Here is a 20,361-nt window from a genome sequence, read left to right as displayed (position 1 = left end):
ATTGTTCTGGGCCTGTTAAAAACTCCTCTGAACATTACAATTTACCACAGGTAGCTTATATTTTAATGTCACTGAAGCGACACAAAGTTCTGCAAGTTCTGTTCATTTTAATATTTTACTTTCATACTATTTTCCAGGTGGCTGCATGGCCCTTAGAGGAAAGATTGTTCTCCACTTGCTGGTTCGTTCCACTGTCCAAACCTCACAGGTATTAATCCACCTCTCCTCTAATAAGTCACATTATACTTCTAATTTCACACATTCCAAATTGTCTCCTTTCTTCACACAGTTTCCATTCTCTCCCAGTGTCACCTGTCACGTTGCACTGCTCCTCTGACTGGCCTTGGAGTAAATCTTCTCTCATACATCCCAATCTGCCTCTGCTTATATTAATCTGATTCAACCCTTTCTTTTACAAACACCAATCTCCCTGACCTTATACACACTTATTTTATCCCTTTTTACATGCAACTCACCTTTTCTCCTAATTTGAACTTGCTGCCACTTCCACTTATGGTTTCAGTTTTAGCCACTCTCCCTCTAGTTTTTACAGATGAAATTTAATATTCAGACCCACTCTTAGATCAAGTCTGCTTCTTGCTTAAAATGATTGAGGGGCATAGGCATTGTTGGCTAAGCCTTCATTCATTGCCCATCCATAGTTACTTTTGAAAAAGTGATAGTGTGTGCAGACGCTGTTCAAAAGACTGTATAAGGATTTTGATCCAGCAACCGTTGGATCAGTTTTTGCCCAATGTGTACAAGAGGGCTTCCTGACACAGTATGTCAAAGGGCCAACAAGAGGGGAGGCCACATTGAATCTGGTGCTTAGTAATGAACCTGGCCAAGTGTTTGATTTAGTTGTAGGGGAGCACTTTGGAGAGAGTGACCATAATTCAGTTATGTTTAGTTTAGCAATGGAAAGGGATAGGTACATGCCACAGGTCAAGAGTTATCGATGGGGCAAGGGCAATTATAATGCGATTAGGCAAGCATTAGGATGCATAGAATGGGGTAGCAAAATGCAGGGGATGCAGACAATGGAAATGTAGAGCTGGTTTAAGGAACAGCTATTGCATATCCTTGATAGGTATGTCCCTGTCAGGCAGGGAGGAAATGATAAGGTAAGGGAACTGTGGTTTACTACAGAAATTGCATCTCTTATTAAGCAGAAAAATAATGCTTATGTGTTGATGAGGCAAGATGGTTCAAATGAGGCGATGGAGAGTTACAGATCAGCTAGGAAGGATTTAAAGAGAGAGTTAAGAAGAGCAAAGAGAGGACACGAGCAGTCTTTAGCAAATAGAATAAAGGAGAACCCTAAACCTTATAGGTATGTAAGGAATAAAAGGATAACTACGGTAGGAATAGGGGCAGTCAAAGACAGAAGTGGGAAGTTGAGTGTGGACCTTGAAGAGATCAGAAAGGTGCTAAACGAACATTTCTCATTGGTTTTCACTCAGGAAAAGGAGAATATTGTAGAGGAGAAGAATGAGGTACGAGAAATTAGACTAGAAGATTATAAGAGATAAGATTTATAATCATCTAGCAAGCAACAATTTGATTTCAGATAGTCAACATGGTTTCGTCAAGGGCAGGTCGTGTCTCACAAACCTCACTGAGTTTTTTGAGAAGGTGACCAAGCATGTGGATGAAGGTAGGACAGTTGATATGGTATACATGGACTTCAGTAAAGCTTTTGATAAGGTTCCACATGGTAGGCTGTTGGGGAAAATGCAGAGGCATGGGATTGAGGGTGATTTAGCAGTTTGGATTAGAAACTGGCTTTCGGAAAGAAGTGGTGGTTGATGGAAAATATTCAGCCTGGAGTCCGCTTACTAATGGTGTGCCACAAGGATTTGTTTTGGGAACACTGCTGTTTGCCATTTTTATAAATGACTTAGACGAAGGCATAGGTGGATGGATTAGTAAATTTGGAGATGACATTAAAGTCAGTGGAGTAGTGAACAGTTTGGAAGAATGTTACAGGGGGACTTGGATAAACTGTAGAATTGGGCTGAGAGGTGTCAAATGGAGTTTAATGCAGCTAAATGTGAGGTGATGCACTTTGGGAAGAATAACAGGAAGGCAGCACTGGGTCAATGGAAAGATTCCTGGTAGTGTGGATGTACAGAGGGATCTTGGGGTCCATGTACATAGATCCCTGAAAGTTGCCACCCACATTGATAGTGCTTTTAAGAAGGCATACGGTGTCTTAGGTTTCATTGGTAGAGGGATTGAGTTCCAGAGCCACAATATCATGCTGCAATTATACAAAATGCTAGTGCAGCCACACTTGGAAATTTTGTGTACAGTTCTGGTCGCCATATTTCAGGAAGGATGTGGAAGCATTGGAAAAGGTGCAGAGGAGATTTACCAGGACGTTGCCTGATCTGGAGGGAAGATCTTAAGAGGAAAGACTGAGATCTTAGGTCTGTTCTCATTGGAAAGAAGAAGGCTAAGAGGGGATTTGACAAAGACATACAAGATGATCAGAGGATTAGATAGGGTAGACAGTGGAAGTCTTTTTTTCTAGAATGATGACGTTAGCTTGTACGAGGGGGCATAACTACAAATTGAGGGGTGATAGATTTATACAGATGTCAGAGGCAGGTTTTTTACTCAGAGAGTGGTAAGAGCGTGGAATGTCCTACCTGCCAATGTAGTCAACTCAGCCACATTAGGGAGATTCAAACAATCGTTGGATAAGTACATGGATGATGATGGGATAGTGTAGGGGGATGAGCTGAGAATAGTTCACAGGTCGGCACAACATTGAGGGCTGAAGGGTCTGTTCTGTGCTGTATTGTTCTATGTTCTAACAGTGAAAGTATGGCAGAATAATTCCAAGTCAGGTGTGTGGAGGGGAACCTGCAGATTGTGGCATTCCCATGCATCTGATGCTTTGTCCTTCTGGTGGTAGAGGTCACAGATTTGGAAGGTGCTATCTAAGGAACTGTGGTGTGTTGCTGTAGTGCAACCTGAATAGTCAATGGTACGCACTATTACAAATGGGGATGGAGGAGATAATGTTAAAGCCACAGAATCTATAAGTCAGGGTCTAGATTAGAGTGGTGCTAGAAAAGCATAGCACGTCAGGCAGCATCCGAGGAGCAGGAAAATTGACTATTTGGGCAAAAGCCCTTCATCAGGAATTCAGGAAGTCAGCCCAACTCAGTTAGATTTGTTGGTTGGATGTATCCCGCTTTTTGTGGACAGGACAAACCTGCGTAATTTTCATATTGCCAGATAGATCTAATTGTTGTAAGTGCTCTGGAACAGCTTGGCTAGGAGCATGTCCAGTCTGCAGAACAAATTTTCTGTTGCTTTGCCAGAATGTTGTCAGGGCCCAGAGCCTTTGCAGTATCCTGTGCCTTCAGCCACTTCTCGACATCTTGTGGAGTGTATCGAAATGGCTGAAGACTGGCATCAGTGACGGCATGGACCTCTGGAGGAGGCCGAGATAAATCATCCACTCAACACTCTGGCTGAACAACTGCCTCTGCTTCATGTTAAGCACTGGTGTCCTGGGATCCCCTACTACTAAAAAGGAAGCCTCCCCCTCCAGTGAGATAACCAATTGTCCATCACCTCACAACTGGATGTAGCAGGACCTGATCCAGTGGCTGTGGAATTGCTTAGTTCTGTCTATTGCATGCTGCTTACAATCTTTAGTGTGCGAACAGTCTGAATGACAACTTCACTAAGCTGACATCTCTTTTTAAGAGCTGTGTGGTGCTGCATTTCACATGCTCTCCTGCACTCTTCATTCATGGAGAGTATCCTCATGTGACAGTCGGTAAAAACCGACATTGCTGAATAGTGTTATTTATAAATGATGCATGAATCACTTTGAAATTGTACCATCACATTGATGTTAATTATATGCATGCTTGGTTTGTATTGGAGTGTGTATGTGTCACTACCATGTGCAAACTACATCTTCCATCCTGTCCAGAAATCCATCTGGAAAATACATTTGCCCTGTTGTTCAAGCTCTAATCTGCAGAACCTGTTACCTTATACTAGCCCCAGTCCTATGCTGAGAAATCAGCATGCTATGGTGAATTGTTAAACTAATTGAAAATGAGAAATATATAATGCTTCTAGTGATTTCAATATAAATTTACTCAGTCAATTAAATTAAACACATTTAATTTACGATTAACCTGGAAATTTCTATTCTATTGTACAAATAGGTTATCACAAGTTAGGTTAAATACTATACTGATACAGAATGAGATGCTTGCTTGATTTTCCACATTTCGTGCATCTAATGGAAAATATAAAACAGAACCCTCCAACAGCTATATTGCAGAAAAACATCTTGTGTTTTCATTGCAACTTAAATAGCTATCTTTGTTTTTGCATTAATACAACAATAGATCTGAACATAAACGAGTGGTTATGGCAATACATTTATCTGCATCCATGGGAACAGAAGTACATAGAGTATAGCAGTGCTTTGTCTAGTTACTGTAACTATACTGCAACATTTTCCTGATTGTCACAAATTCATGCATACTAATGCAACTTCTTTCTGCTGAAAAATGCTTAATTATGATTTCAAACAAATCAGCAAATAACAGTATAGGGAGAGTATAGGGCAAAGAGATGGCATTGATGCAAAGGATCAAAGTACTTCAATGCTGTAAATATGAATAATTTAGCATGACTTTGAATCTGAAACCTTCAATAAAACAGGCTAAAAGTATTAATTCCAAATTTCAGAAAACTATCTAAATGATTGCACACTTTGAAGTTACACAAATTGGCAAAATCACAACTCCAGAAATGCACAGGAGAACAAACCATGAATTATTGACATGCATATCTTTCTGTTTGTGGGGTAGAAGCTCTAAACAGTTTTAAAACTTAAAGAAAACTATGCAAACTTGAAATAAATTAACAGTATCTACCTGTTCAATATCTTGAGAAGTTGAGGTACTGTCCATTTTTGAATGGCTTCCAGGAGTAGATGGTCTCTGAGCACTGGTTGAGCTTGCAACTGAAGGTCTTACATCCACCTGATCCATTTGTTTTTCAACTTTCATTTGTTCTTCGATATCACTGTCATGTTTCTTCTCTTCAGCTGGATGGGTTTCACTGTCGGCTGATGGAAATAATGACTGACCTGCTGCACTGACTGTTTCTCGACCTTCAGAAACCACTTCATCCTGCAGGTCAGTACTCTGACTGGCTTGGTTTACCGGACTTTCACCTATGGTCACCTCATTTGTAGCTGCTTGTCCTGTGTCTTCAGGAGTTGAAGTACTGTCTTTCTCTTCAGCATTTTCAGTTTCAGAAAAAAAAATAATTTTACGTGAACTTGAACTCAATGATCTATTTCCTTCATTCTGATCAAACTGTTCTCCAACATTCTCCAGTAATCCTTGTGGAGCTTCAGAATGTTTCTCTGCATCTCCACCTGATACATCTTCAGTCAGATCTTGTTCACTTTCAGTCATGTTCAAGCACTAAATTTGCAAAAAAAGCTTCATTAAATAGTCCACAATTCCTAAATAATAAGCCCTCTATCTTAACTCTGTCATCAAAGACAATGAAACTCAAGAGGGTGAGAAAAAGACGAAAACTGCAGCCCAGGTGTGGAGATGCATCAATGAAAATATCATCAATGAGAAATAGACAATTAAGAAGAATTATAGAGGGAGAGAGACATAGAGTTATTGGGAAGGGGGTGCTACAGGCCGGCACCATTAGGAGGTCAAGGCATCTAAGAACATAGAGTCATAAAGTCATAGAACTGTACAGCATGGAAACAGACACTTCAGTCTGACTTGTCCAGGCCGACCAGATATCCTAAATTAATCTGGTCCCATTTGCTAGCACCCAGCCCATATCCCTCCAAACCCTTCCTATTCATATATCCATCCACATGCCTTTTAAATGTTGTAATTGTACCAGTCTCCACCACTTCCTCTGGCAGCTCATTCCATGCACTCATCACCCTCTGAGTGAAAATGTTGCTTCTTAGGTCCCTTTTAAATTTTTCCCCTCTCGTCTTAAACCTTTGCCCTCTAGTTTTGGACACCGACCCCCCCCCCCCCCAGGGAAAAGACATTAACTATTCACCCTATCCATGCACCTCATAATCTTATAGACCTCTATAACATCATTCCTTAGCCTTTGACTTCCGGGGAAAATAGCCCCAGCCTATTCAACTTCTCCCAATAGCTAAAACCCTCCAACTCTGGCAACATCCTTGGAAATCTTTTCTCCCTTTCAAGTTCCACAACATTCTTCCAATAGAAGGGAGACCAGAATTGCACGCCTTATTCCAAAAGTAGCCTAACCAATGTTGTGTACAACCGCAGCATGACCTCCCAACTCCTATACTCAATGCACTGACCAATAAAGGCAAGCATACCAAATGCCTTCTTCACCACCCTGTCTACCTGCAACTCCACTTTCAAGGAACCAATGAACCTGAACAGGTTTTATGAATTCTGAAATGACGTAGCAGAGATGAGGACTTTTAGAATTTGTATCATTTCGCTATCTTTTCCTCACTGCCCTACAAATTTCTCCTCTTTAACTATTTATCCAATTCCCTTTTAAAGATGTTCATTGTATCTTTTGTAAAGAGTACAGTCCAGATCATAATGTGTTGCTCCATAAATTATTTTGTTCTGATGTTGTCTCAACTTTTGTTTTCAATTTCTGACTCTATGAACAGCTTGATTAGAAAAATTGATGAAATAAAAAAACTTTTTAAAAAATAAAGTAGACGCACAGGCTGCCTTGTGGTGAAGTAGTAGAGTCCCTACCCCTAGACTGCAAGAGCTGGGTTCAAGCCCCACCTGCTCCAAAGGTGTGCAATAAAATCTCTGAACAGGTTGATTAAGAAAAATAGGTCAAATTTAAAAATAAAGCAGACTCAGGGATAAGTCTACAGGACCGCTTGTCCTGCACTACGACTAGTGCACTAGTAGGCCACAAGTAAAGGGTCTACTTTGGTGTTCAACAATAAATAACATTCCTTTTCAGTCAGGCTTCCTGAGTTATTACAGATCAACTCTGCCAAATCTCCTCTTCAGCTTCATTGCTCTAAAACACTAGTTTCTTCAGTTTTGATCCATAGTTAAGGCTTTCCATCTGTGCTACTATTTGTGCATCTCCTCTGAACCCTCTCTAAGATTTTGACAGCCTTCTGAAAGTATGGTGTCCAGAAATGGCGACACTAAGTCAGTTAGGGTTTCAGCTAATCATTCATAATGGTATAATTAAGTTTTGGGGTCTGATGGGTTGCATGTGAAGATAATAAAGGAAGTTGCTATAGAGATAGTGGGTGCACTGGTAGTAGTTTCCCGAGGATCATTAGATGCTGGAAAAGTTCCAGAAGATTATAAAATTGTCAATGTCAAGAAGGGAAAGAGACATTACTGAACACCAATTGGCTGCACAGCCACCTGGGAAAATCTTAAGAGTTGACTAGAAAGGATGTCATAGCAGAGCATTTAGAAATAGATAAAATACTCAAGTAGATTCAGCATGGTTTCATGAAAGGGACATAATGTCTGACAAATCTATTAAAATTCTTTGAGGAGGCACCAGGTAGGATAGAGAAAGGGGAACCAGTCATTGGAATATATTTGAATTTCTAGGTGTTCGATAATGTACTGCACTTTTGGCAACTTAATAAGGTAAGAGCCCAGGATGTTGTGTGCAGTATATTAGCATGGATAGAATACTGGCTAACAAATGGGATGGCAACTTGTAAGTAGAGGAATCAGAGCAGGGGCCACAATTAGTTATAATATTTATTAATAACTTGGATGATGGAAGTGAATGTACTGTAGCCAAGTTTGTGGATAACACAAAAAAAGGTGGGAAGGCAAGAGGATATTTAAAAGAGTTTACAGAGGGATATAGGCAGGTTAAATGAGTGGTCAAGAACTTGGCAAACTAAAGTGGAAAAATGAGGGCTATTCTCCCTTGCCTGGACTGAGGCCCGCTGACAACCTCAGACAGCTTCTTGGCTTTGTGTCTGCACTAAATTATACAACAGAGTTGTAATATGTGCCTGGTATCTCTGAATAAGGGGGCAATGCGCAAAAGGGCAAGGCAAGGCTGGGGTTGATATTCCTGATGAAGGGCTTTTGCCCGAAACGTCGATTTTACTGCTCCTCGGATGCTGCCTGAACTGCTGTGCTCTTCCAGCACCACTAATCCAGAATCTGGTTTCCAGCATCTGCAGTCATTATTTTTACCTGGGGTTGATAATGTTCAGGGAGGTTCAGAGAGTGTGAGCACAATGACAGCAAATGGAAAGCCTTGACACCCTAATCCCGTTCATGAGCTGAGTCCATGTCCCTGAGCAGACAGTGTCTTACTGCAGCATTCCAGCGATAGTTACTAGTGCAACCTGAGGTGTATCATGGTAATGCAGAATTATCCTGTAAACGGATCAGACATGTGCCATGTGGGTTTAAAGGCTAGCACATGTCGAATGCCTAGGTCTGGGGTGGGTGTGAGGTACATGTAACTCCTGCCTGTGAGAATGCCTGATGTTGGTGTCCAGTATCCAAAATGAAGGTTCTTTGAAGCAAGTGGTGAGATGAATATGCCAAGAACTTGCTCTGGATTCTGTGTTGAATTTTCCCTATGGCTAGTTTTTATAGCAACTTTGGTAATATCGCAACCTGGGGTAAGTTGGACTGTTAACAAGGCATTTGACTAACAATAATGAATGTCAGTTGGAACTCACTGCTGCCTGGCAAGAAACATCCAAAACCACTTGAGAAAAGCATTCAAGATGCAGTGAAGTGATCTCAACATCAAGATGAGACTCATCAAAAATCTTGCCCAATTCCACCATTCATCTCAGCACAATCCAGTTCATTCGGAGCCTGGTAAGATTTCACCAATATGATTCTTAAGAGGTTTGACAGCATTGAGCCTGAGAGGTTGTTTCCCCTTGTGGGAGGGTACAGAACCACAGAGCATAATCTCAAAATATGGGGTGACTCAGTTAAAACAAAGATGGGGAGGAATTTCTTCTCTCAAAAGGCAGTGAATCTCTGGAAGTCTTTACCACAAAGGGCTATAGAAGCTGGGTTGTTATGTATAGTAGAGACTGAGATGGACAGATTTTTAATTAATTTTAATTTTAATCAAAGGTCAAGGCAGGAAAGTGCATTTGAGGATTATCAGATCTGCTATGATCTCATTGAATAGTAGAACTGACGCAATGGGCCGAATAACACACTTCGGCTCCTACTTTCTATGCTTTTACAAACTAATGGTTTAACGTAATGTTCAAGAAGAAGAATTAGATTAGATTAGATTACATTACAGTGTCGAAACAGGCCCTTCGGCCCAACAAGTCCACACCGACCCGCCGAAGCGAAACCCACCCATACCCCTACATTTGCCCCTTACCTAACACTACGGGCAATTTAGCATGGCCAATTCACCTGACCCTGCACATCTTTTTTGGACTGTGGGAGGAAACCGGAGCACCTGGAGGAAACCCACGCAGACACGGGGAGAACGTGCAAACTCCACACAGTCAGTCGCCTGAGGCGGGAATTGAACCCGGGTCTCAGGCGCTGTGAGGCAGCAGTGCTAACCACTGTGCCACCGTGCCGCCCACCAGTTAGTTCTAAAGAAGGGTCACTGGAGCTGAAATGTTAACTCTGATCTCTCTCCCAAGGTGCTGCCAGACATGCTGAGATTTTTCAGCAATTTTTGGTTTTGTTTTTGTTTCAGATTTCCAGCATCCGCAGTTCTTTTGGTTTTTTTTGTCTTCAGTTTGTCATCCATCCACTCTGAATAATGGCAAGGATACTTTAAAACCCTGGTCGTCCAGGATCTATGATAATGCCATTTCTAGCACTTGATCTGTATGCTCTGGTGTTTCAAGTGCTAGTTTAAACACATCTTAAATGTCCTGAGACCTCCTGTCTCTTTTAGGCAGTGATTTTCAGACACGCACAACCTTCTGGGTGAAAATGATGTTTCTTGAATTCCCTCAAAAACTTCTGTGCCTTACACTAAAACTGTGCCCCCTGTTAGTGACCCCTCTACTAAGGGTAAAGGTTTATCCCTATCTCCTCTGCCTACGGCCTTCCTTAATTAGTTCCCCCTCAGTCTTCTCTGCTCTAAGGAAAATAACCGCTATCAATTCTCTCTGCATAGCTGAATTGCTCCAGCCCAGACAACATAGGATTTATGAGTATCTGGAAAGACGCTGCTTGATTAGGGGCAGCCAGCACGGATTTGTGAGGGGTAGGTCTTGCCTTACAAGTCTTATTGAATTCTTTGAGGAGGTGACCAAGCATGTGGATAAGGATAGAGCAGTGGATGTAGTATACATGGATTTTAGTAAGGCATTTGATAAGGTTCCCCATGGTCGGCTTATGCGGAAAGTCAGTAGGCATGGGATAGTGGGAAGTTTGGCCAGTTGGATAGAGAACTGGCTAACCGGTCGAAGTCAGAGAGTGGCGGTAGATGGTAGATATTCAACCTGGAGCCCAGTTACAAGTGGAGTTCCGCAGGGATCAGTTCTGGGTCCTCTGCTGTTTATAATGTTTATTAATAACTTGGAAGAGGGAGTCGATGGGTGGGTCAGTAAATTTGCAGACGATACGAAGATTGGTGGAGTTGTGGATAGTGAGGAGGGCTGTTGTCAGCTGCAAAAGGACTTCGATATGATGCAGAGCTGGGCTGAAGAGTGGCAAATGGAGTTCAACCCTGTCAAGTGTGAGGTTGTCCATTTTGGAAGGACAAATAAGAATGCGGAATACAGGGTTAACGGTAGGGTTCTTAGTAAGGTGGAGGAGCAGAGGGATCTTGGGGTCTATGTTCATAGATCTTTGAAAGTTGCCACTCAGGTGGATAGAGCTTGTAAGAAGGCCTATGGTGTATTAGCGTTCATTAGCAGAGGGATTGAATTCAAGAGTCGTGAGGTGATGTTGCAGCTGAACAGGACCTTGGTAAGGCCACATTTGGAGTACTGTGTGCAGTTCTGGTCGCCTCACTTTAGGAAAGATGTGGAAGCTTTGGAGAGGGTGCAGATGAGATTTACCAGGATGTTGCCTGGAATGGAGAATAGGTCGTATGAGGATAGGTTAAGAGTGCTAGGCCTTTTCTCATTGGAACGGCGAAGGATGAGGGGTGACTTGATAGAGGTTTATAAGATGATCAGGGGAATAGATACAGTAGACAGTCAGAGACTTTTTCCCCGGGTACAACAGAGTGTTACAAGGGGACATACATTTAAGGAGAAGGGTGGAAGGTATGGGGGGATGTCAGGGGTAGGTTCTTTACCCAGAGAGTGGTGGGGGCATGGAATGCGCTGCCTGTGGGAGTGGCAAAGTCAGAATCATTGGTGACCTTTAAGCAGCAATTGGATAGGTACATGGATAGGTGCTCAAGCTAGGACAAATGTTCGGCACAACATCGTGGGCCGAAGGGCCTGTTCTGTGCTGTATTGTTCTATGTTATATGTTCTATCCTGGTGAATCTCTTCCTTCTCTCCTGCGATCACATTCCTTCCTATAGTTTGGCAACCAGAACTGCATACTGTACTCCAGCAGTGATCTAACGTTCGATATAATTTCAACACAACCTCCTTGCTCTTGTATTGAATGCTTTGACAAATAAAGACACATACTTCTTAAGCACCTTATCTACCTACCCTGCTGCCTTGAACATGCACAAGCACACATGGGTCCCTGTGAACCAATTTACTTCTCAGTTCCTTGTTAATCCTGAAACGCATCATCTCATTATTTTCAGGATTAAATTCCATTTGTCACTCTTCACCCCATCTATATTGTCTTCTAGAGGACAGCCATCTCACCCTGTTACCAATTGAGGCCTTAAGTGAGCCTATTAAGGCCCACTTAATGCCCTCATCCTCATTAACGGCAGTCACAGGGTCCTTTTGTGGGGCAATGGTAGTGTCCCTACTTCTGGCACTGGAGGACCAGGTTTAAGCTCCCCCCCCCAACCCCCACCCACTCCAGCGGTGTGTAATAACATCTCTGAACAGGTTGATGAGAAAATATTTACAACCACAGGTTGAGTTTCCAGCTGCTTGGATTAAGTGTTTCTAACATTTTCCATATTCACAACAACTTCTCCCACAATTGCACTCAACAAATCCTAACCATAGAAGATAAGAAACTAGCTGTTAAATTTGAATATCAATTAAAATATCATTGGAATATACTTATTTTTATTTTCAATTTGCAGTCTGCCTCTCCAGAGATTAAAGTCTCAGAAGTACATCCCTGCTTTTACATTCTAGTCCTCTCGAGATGAATGAGAACATCGTATTTGCCTTCCTAACCACCAATTCAACCTGGAATTTAACCTGCAGAGAAACCTGGACTAGGACTCCCAAGTCCCTTAGTACTCCAGATTTCTGAATTTTCTTCCCATTTAGAAAATATTCCATGTCTGTATTCTTCTTACCGAAGTGCATGAACTTCACACTTTCCCAATCTGTCACTTCTTTGCCTACTCTTTTACCTGACCAAATCTTTTTTGCAGCCTCCCGTTGCCTCAATACTAGCTGTCCCTCCACCTATCTTTGTATCACCTGCAAACTTTGCCAGAAGTCCTCAGTTCTTTCATCCAGATCATTAATGCATAAAAAGTGAAAAGTTGTGGTCCCAACAATGACCCGTGTGGAACACTACTAGTCACTGACTGCCACCCTGAGAAAGACCCTTCTTTTTATCCCCATTCACTGCTTTCTGCCAGAGAGCCAATCTTCTATCCATGCTCGCACCTTGCCTCGAACACCATGGGCCCTCATCTTATTCAGCAGCCTCCTATGCGGCACCTTCTAAAGTCCAGGTAGATAACATCCATTGGCTCTCCTTGGGTTGACCTGCTAGTTACCTCTTAAAAGAATTTGAACAGATTTGTCAGGCATGACTCCCCTTGATGAAACCATGCTCTATTTTCCTGTGCACTTGCATATATTCAGAAATCTCATCTTTCACAATGGATTCCAAAAACTTACCAACAGCCGAGGTCAGGTTAATCGGCCTGCAATTTCCCATCTTTTGCCTTACTCCTTTCTTAAACAGGGGAGTTACATTAGCGATTTTCCAGTCCTCTGAGACCCCCCCTGACTCCAGTGATTCCTGAAAGATCATCACTACTACCTCTGCCATCTCCTTCAGCCATGGATGGTAGTGTGGCCGAGCGGTCTAAGGCGCTGGATTAAGGCTCCAGTCTCGTCAGAGACGTGGGTTCAGTGGGCGGCACGGTAGCACAGTGGTTAGCACTGCTGCCTCACAGCGCCGGGTGTAGTCCATCTGATGCAGGTAATTTATTAATCTTCAGACCTTTCCATTTTTCCAGCACCTTCTCATTAGGTGATGTCCACCATACTCACCTCTGTCCCATCCCAATGCTTTTGAATTTTTGGGTTGTTACTTGTATCTTTCACTGTGAAGACTGACTCAAAGTACCTGTTCAATTCCTCCACCATTTCTCTGTTCCCCATTACTATTTCCCCAGCATCATTTTTCAGCTGTCCAATATCCCCTTTTGACATTTATATATCTGCATATATATTGCAAGAAATTCTTGCAATCTTCTTTTATATTACTGGCTAGCTTACCCTCATACTTAAATCTTCTCCCTTATTTCTTTTTAAATTGTCCTCTGTCGATCTTTGTAGGCTTTCCAACCTCCTGGCTTCCCACTGTCCTTCACCGCATTACAGGGGAACCACAATTATCCAAACGAGATTAGATTAGATTAGATTCCCTATAGTGTGGAAACAGGCCCATCGGCCCAATTAGTCACACCGAACCTTCTTAGAATAACCCACCCAGACCCATTTCCCCTGACTAATGCATGGGCTGGCACTATTTCGTTTGGATAATTGATTATTCGTTAATCGATTAGATGCCTTTCCTCTGGGGCTTGGAGTTTTTAAAGTCTGCTCCCTGTTCAGGAGACTAGGAGCAACAGCACACCGCACGTGTGACCCCAACCCCAACACTGCCCACCGCCCACCCCCAGAACCCCGTCCAACCCCGCCCCCGCCCCCTGCCCCCCAACCCCCACCTGTCTCCGGGGCAGGCGGACTGTATACACACGCACACACACACACCTTTTTACTGCAACTTTTTCACAGGTTCCACATTTGCCCTGTACAGGACAATGTTGGAGAGATTATCTGGGGAAGGGGGGATTTAGGATACACCCTCTGTAGAAGCCCAGGAAAAGTGTGGGGAAAGAGAGAGAGGGCGGGAGGTCAGTCATTTGGAGAGGGTGCCTGTTTAATCATTGTAAACAAAAGACGCGATCACTGTTGGAAACACATCTTTGATGTAATGTTTCTATCAGGACCTCCAGATCTCCTTCGGATAATCCAATGTTTGGATATTTGGTGTTTGGATAATCAAGGTTCCTCTGTACATGCTTTCTCTTTTGCTTTTATGCTGTCCCCAACTTCCCTCGTCAGTCATGATTGCCTCATCCTCCCTTTAGTATGCTTCTTTTTCCTCAGGATGAATTTTTGCTGTGTCTCCCAAATTACTCTCAGAAACTCCTGCCATTGCTGTTCCACTAGGTTCCTGTCTCAGTCAATTCTGGTCAGCTCCTCTTTCATGCCTCTATAATTGCCTTTACTCAACCATAATTAAGTTACATCTGATTCCAGCTTCTCCCTCTCAAATTACAGAGGAAATTCTATATCATGGTCACTGCCACCTAAGGATTCATTCACCTTAAGCTCCCTCGTGAAGCCTATCTCATTGCACATCACTAAATCCAGAATTGCTGTTCACTAGTGGGATCCCCCAAGCTGCTCCAAAAAGCCATTTGTAGACATTCCACAAATGCTTCTTCTTGCGATTAACTACCAACCTGCCCAGTCTGCCTGCATATTGAAATCCCCATAATCACTGTAACTTTGCCTTTCTTACACACCTTTTCTATCTCCTGATATATCTTATGCCCCCACATACTGACTACTATTTGGAGGCCTGTACATAACTCCCATTGTTGTGTTTTTTTTTAAAACCCTTGTAGTTCCTCAATTCTACCCACACAGATTCAATATCATCTGACTCTACATTGTTTGTTGCTATCAATTTAATTTAATTTCCTCCTCGTAAGGCAACCTCTGCCCATCTGCCTGACGTTTTGACAAGTTGCAAATCCTCAGATATTTAGCTCCCAGTCCTGATCCCTTTGCAGCCATGTCTCCATGATGCCCACTACATCATACCGGGCAATTTCAATCTGCACCCAAAGCTCATTTACATTATTTTATATATTGCCTGCATTCAGATACAACATCTTCAGTCCTGTATTTACCATCCCTCTTCTCATGGTCATCCCTTTATCTAATGCGCTTGATGTTAGACTCCTAACCTTTTCCAAACACTCTGCCCTATTTTATGTGCCTGAGACTTTAATAATCTCTCCTCAGTTCTCCTTTCTTCTCATTTTTTTCATACTTTGCCATGCTGCTGAATCCACCCCCACAGATGTTAACCTGCTGCTTTGTTTCTCATTGTCCATTATACTTGGAGTTTTACCCTTCCCTCCCCATTCTCTAGTTTAAAGTCCTGTTGACCACCCTACTTACCCCGGTCCCATCTCATCTTATTATATCCTTTGCCATATTCACAGTTTCATACACTCCCCATTTCCAGTTGAGTTGGTAACTTTGCCATTAGAAGAGATGTCAACGGCTCATATAAAGCAATACTCATCTGCTGCTGAAGGTTTTCTGCTTCGATATTTGATAGTATGATTTCCTTTGGGCAAATTCAGTGACAACACTGATGCTGCATTTCCTATAAACCACAGACCCAAAGTAGGAAGTCTTCACAGGCAATGAAAGTTAATACCTCAATATCACATACATATCCAGCCAAACAGGCCCTAGTTAAATGCAGAGGTTGGTGCGTTAGGGCTGGCTTTCACACACCCTGTAATTTTTTTTCTGAATTTAACCTTTACTCACACCTAAATCCCCACATTCTTCAACATTAAAATTCCCCTCAGTAGTTCTGCCATAGACTGTTACATCACTAACCATCAACAGACTTTGTTTATGCCTCAAATAGGCTGGACTAGATACATAAGCGAAAGTGAGGACTGCAGATGCTGGAGATTAGAGTCTAGATTAGAGTGGTGCTGGAAATGCACAGCAGATCAGGCAGAATCCGAGGAGCAGGAAAATCAACGTTTTGGACAGGGGACTTGATACATACCTAACACTTTTGTAATGAGTAATTTGATCTAGATTTTGTCAAACAGGCTTAAAGCCCATAGTCCTGACACAGGGGCTCTCATTGCTGAGTTCAAAGAACATGCTGTCCTCATACAACTGTCTTTAAAGAACATGCAGTGCTCATACTTGCAAGTTAGTATAGGAAGGGGTGAGGGATCAAGGGATTTCAACATGTGGTGGTGAACTTTAAGGTCGAGGAATTGTTGGAAGATGAGGCAATTTAGCTGAGCAAGCACAGGGCGTGCTGTAAGTTAGGATGCATGCAGCAAAGAATGATAATGTGCATTTATGTAGCACCATTTCATAGCAAAACATTCTAATGTATTTCATATGAGAGTTATCAAACAAACTTCGATACCAAACCACATAAGGAGATATTAGGGCAATTGCAAATAAAAGTTTGGTCAAAGAGATAAGTTTTAAGGAGGAAGAAGATAACAAATGGCAGAGAAATCGTGGAGAGCATTCTAGAGTCTTGGTAGCTGACGAGACTGTGGAGCTTTGGGTAAGTTCAAGTTAACGGAGGGTGTAAATTGAGAGGCAGATTAGGAGAGCATTGGACTAATTAGGTTTAGAGATAATAAAGGCAAAGATAAAAATGGATCTCTAGAGACGTGCACTCTGCTTAATGATAAACAGAGGCAGCATTTGCTGCACCCAGTTCCAGTGGAGTATTTTCATTCACATCAAACCCAAGTGGGGAAATGTTGCATTGTTTTACATTTTTTGGGTCTTATCAGTAGATCCACATTTGAGGGGAAGCTAGAAAAAATGTGTTTGAGTGAAAGATATAGAGGATTATGCTGATAGGAACTAATTGAATTCTGGAGAAGGCTCATGTGGAGCATAAATTGAGATATGGCGTGTTTCATTGTGATACATTTTACTCAAGTGTATAAAATGTCACTTCCTGAATTTCATTAGTGGTTATTTCCTAGTTTAGGAGGTTTACTAGCAATGTGTTAGAAGCTTCAGATTCAAGTCCCACCTCAGGACTTGCTAGTCATGGAAGGTACACTGTAATGTGGGTAAACAGGCTTCATTTCAATCAGAAAATCTTCCAATAGGCCTATGGAAGGTAGCAAGTGAGTTTCCTGACCAACCAGAACCACGTGGGAACTACAGCACAACAATCTCCCCACATTAAAAGTCACATATTCCCCAGCTTGGAATGAAACTAAGCAAAAACCATATCTGTGATCCAGACTTCAAACTGCCAATAATTGACATTTTAGGAGATTAATATTATTTACAGTTATACCTATTTTGTTTATGGCTCAATTTCTTATTAGTTATACTCTCTCTCAAAAGGGGCACCTTATGGGTTTAATTTAGAAAAGATAAGAAAAATAAAATATTACCCAAACAGGAAACAGCACACATATCTGTTATTTTTAATTCCCCAATGTGAGGCATTGAAAGGGCCACTCTACTGAAGCCTACCAAGTTCAGTGAGCAATATGGGAAATGATTCCATTACAGAATAAAAGTGCCATACTCTCTTGATTTCAAATATTTATCACTTACCTGTTGAGCTTTGGATTTAAAAATCACCAGTCTGTCTTGACAAGGCCTGGCAGCTTGACTCTTCACTGCTGTTGCTAGGATACAGGTAACAATAAACTAGTTGCCATGGCTGCAGGTCAGATGGCAATCTCATGATTTCTTCGTTGCTGATTGGTTCATTTATATATAGAGATCAATTGATCGGATTTCATCCCAAGATCAAGATTCATGGCAATCTGTCACCTCGTGCTGTTTACGTTATTTGACCAACCATATCTACTTTATACATATTCAATTCCCTTCAGCCTTTTTTAAAAACTTTCGTTGGATATTGACGTATTATCAAACAAGTAAAAGAATGATTGATTATAGTAAAATGTTCTGTATTTAGAGTCACAGAGATATACAGCACGGAAACAGACTCTTTGGTCTGACTTGTCTATGCCGAACAGATATCCTAAATTAAGTCCAATTTTCCAGCATTTGGCCCGTATTCCTCTAAACCTTTCATCTTCATGTACCCATCCAGATGCCTTTTAAACGTTGTAACTGTACCAGCCTCCAGCACTTCCTCTGGCAGCTCATTCCATACACGCATGAAAAAGTTGCCTCTTCGGTCCCTTTTAACACTTTCCCCTCTCATCCTAAACCTATGCTCCTTGGATTCTGCCTGAACTGCTGTGCCCTTCCAGCACAACTAATCCAGAATCTGGTTTCCAGCATCTGCAGTCATTGTTTATACCTCGTTGATTCTAAACCTATGCCCTCTAGTTGTGAACTCCCCCAACCCAGGGAAAAGACCTTATCCATTTATCCTATCCACACCACTCATGATTTTATAAGCCTTTGTAAGGTTACCCCTCCAACCACAAGGGATGAACTCGGATTTCACCAAGTTTCCTCATTTCCTTATTTCCTCAGAGCTTAAAAATGTGTTACTGAAAAAGCGCAGCAGGTCAGTCAGCATCCGAAGAGCAGGAAACGTCGATTCTCCTGTTCCCTGGATGCTGCCTGACCTGCTGCGCTTTTCCAGCAACACATTTTCAGCTCTGATCTCCAGCATCTGCAGACCTCACTTTCTCCTCTAAGGTTACCCCTCAGTCCAGTGAAAACCGTCCAATCAGTCTCTCCCCATAGCTTAAACCCTCCAACCCTGGCAACATCAGTACATCCCACTTATCCAAACTGGAGCAAACTTCAATAAGACATTAGAGTCCACGGTGTTAAAATACTGATTTAATTAGAATGTGCTTCTTGTTTGGAGATCAAGGAGAATCAAAAGATGCTAAAATTATTTTGTCATTTCGACATTAGATTCAAAGATGCTTCAATGGTTTATGGTCAAGCTAATTGTCAAAATATGTTTTGACTTTGGCATATAATTTTAATTGCTTGTCTTTAAATTTACAGGAGGTTGGCTTTCAAACAAGTACAAGCTAGGAAACTGACTATTTTGACACTAGATGCAAAGGATGCCCATTGAATGCACTACATTGGCACAGAAAAGACATTATAAAATTAGTTCAGAAATATAACCAAGTAGCATAATAAACCAATTTCCAATATTAATTGTCAAATACAAAGAATGGAAGCATAGATCATGCTGAAGTTAATCAGATATAGGATGCAGCAGATACAAATATATTTTGTGGGGCTCTGTTTCAATATTGCTTACTTATTTTTAGCTATAAAGGTTTTGAGTTAAGTACTGACATTTTTGAAAGATAAGATGCGAATTTTGCATCTTAACGTTTTCACATAGTAAGTTAAAGAAAACACTCATGAGAAGTAACCAAGTTTAGATAAAACTAAAATGAGAATACTTGACTTAGGTCAAATTAATAAACTTTATATGTCACCTTATCATAGTGTTTAATACTCAGATCTTCACACAACGATTATTTTTGACTGTACACTGTAACTGCTATGAATGGTTTTGGGTCCTGTTTCCAGTTCAGCTTTTCTCAGCAGTTGTCATCACTTCACTGCCGATAGCAAAATTTAGAATCCATACAGTGTAGAAATAGGCCATTCGGCCCCAGAAGTCCACACTGACTTGCCAAAGGGCATCCCACCCACATCCACTCATCCCCATGGCTAACATCCCTGAATACAATGGGTAAGTTAACATGGCCAATCAACCTAGCTTGCACATGGTGAAAATCCACACAGATATGGGGGGAAAGTGCAAACTCCATTTGGAGAAGGGCTGGAGAGTGGAATTGAACCTGGTGCTATGAGGCAGCAGTGCTAACCACTGAGCCATCATGCTGCCCCAGGGGGATATAGGGCATTATCTTGACTAACGCATCAATGTCACACTCTGAGTAATGCATTTTCTGATATGCATCTTTTAGAACAGGAGTTAAACTGAGACCTAGGAGAAAGTGAGGACTGCAGATGCTGGAGATCAGAGCTTAAAAATGTGTTGCTGGAAAAGCGCAGCAGGTCAGGCAGCATCAAAGGAACAGGAGAATCTACGTTTCGGGCATAAGCCCTTCTTCAGGAATGAGGAGGGTGTGCCAAGCAGGCTAAGATAAAAGGTAGGGCGGAGGCATTTGGGGGAGGGGCGTTGGGAATACGATAGGTGGAAGGAGGTTAAGGTGAGGGTGATA

At 41.9% G+C, this 20,361-nt stretch overlaps 1 protein-coding gene across 1 annotated transcript in view; it reads right to left on the bottom strand.

Moving 5' to 3' along the window:
- The window catches only part of cfap251 (cilia and flagella associated protein 251), a 79,500-nt gene extending 61,682 nt beyond the window's left edge, over positions 1 to 17,818 (bottom strand). The window contains exons 1-2 of the mRNA XM_043715307.1: positions 17,768 to 17,818; positions 4,920 to 5,477 (exon numbers count right to left, since the gene is read on the bottom strand). Of these exons, the coding sequence (XP_043571242.1) occupies positions 4,920 to 5,468 (549 nt within the window). The 5' untranslated portion in view covers positions 5,469 to 5,477; positions 17,768 to 17,818. The remainder of the gene's footprint in view (positions 1 to 4,919; positions 5,478 to 17,767) is intronic.
- Positions 17,819 to 20,361: the final 2,543 nt, after the last annotated feature.

The sequence above is a fragment of the Chiloscyllium plagiosum genome, chromosome 25 (genome assembly GCF_004010195.1).
Source record: "Chiloscyllium plagiosum isolate BGI_BamShark_2017 chromosome 25, ASM401019v2, whole genome shotgun sequence".
NCBI lineage: Eukaryota > Metazoa > Chordata > Chondrichthyes > Orectolobiformes > Hemiscylliidae > Chiloscyllium > Chiloscyllium plagiosum.
The sequence above is the reverse complement of the archived record's forward strand: the minus strand, read 5'-3'. Positions and strand labels throughout refer to the sequence as shown.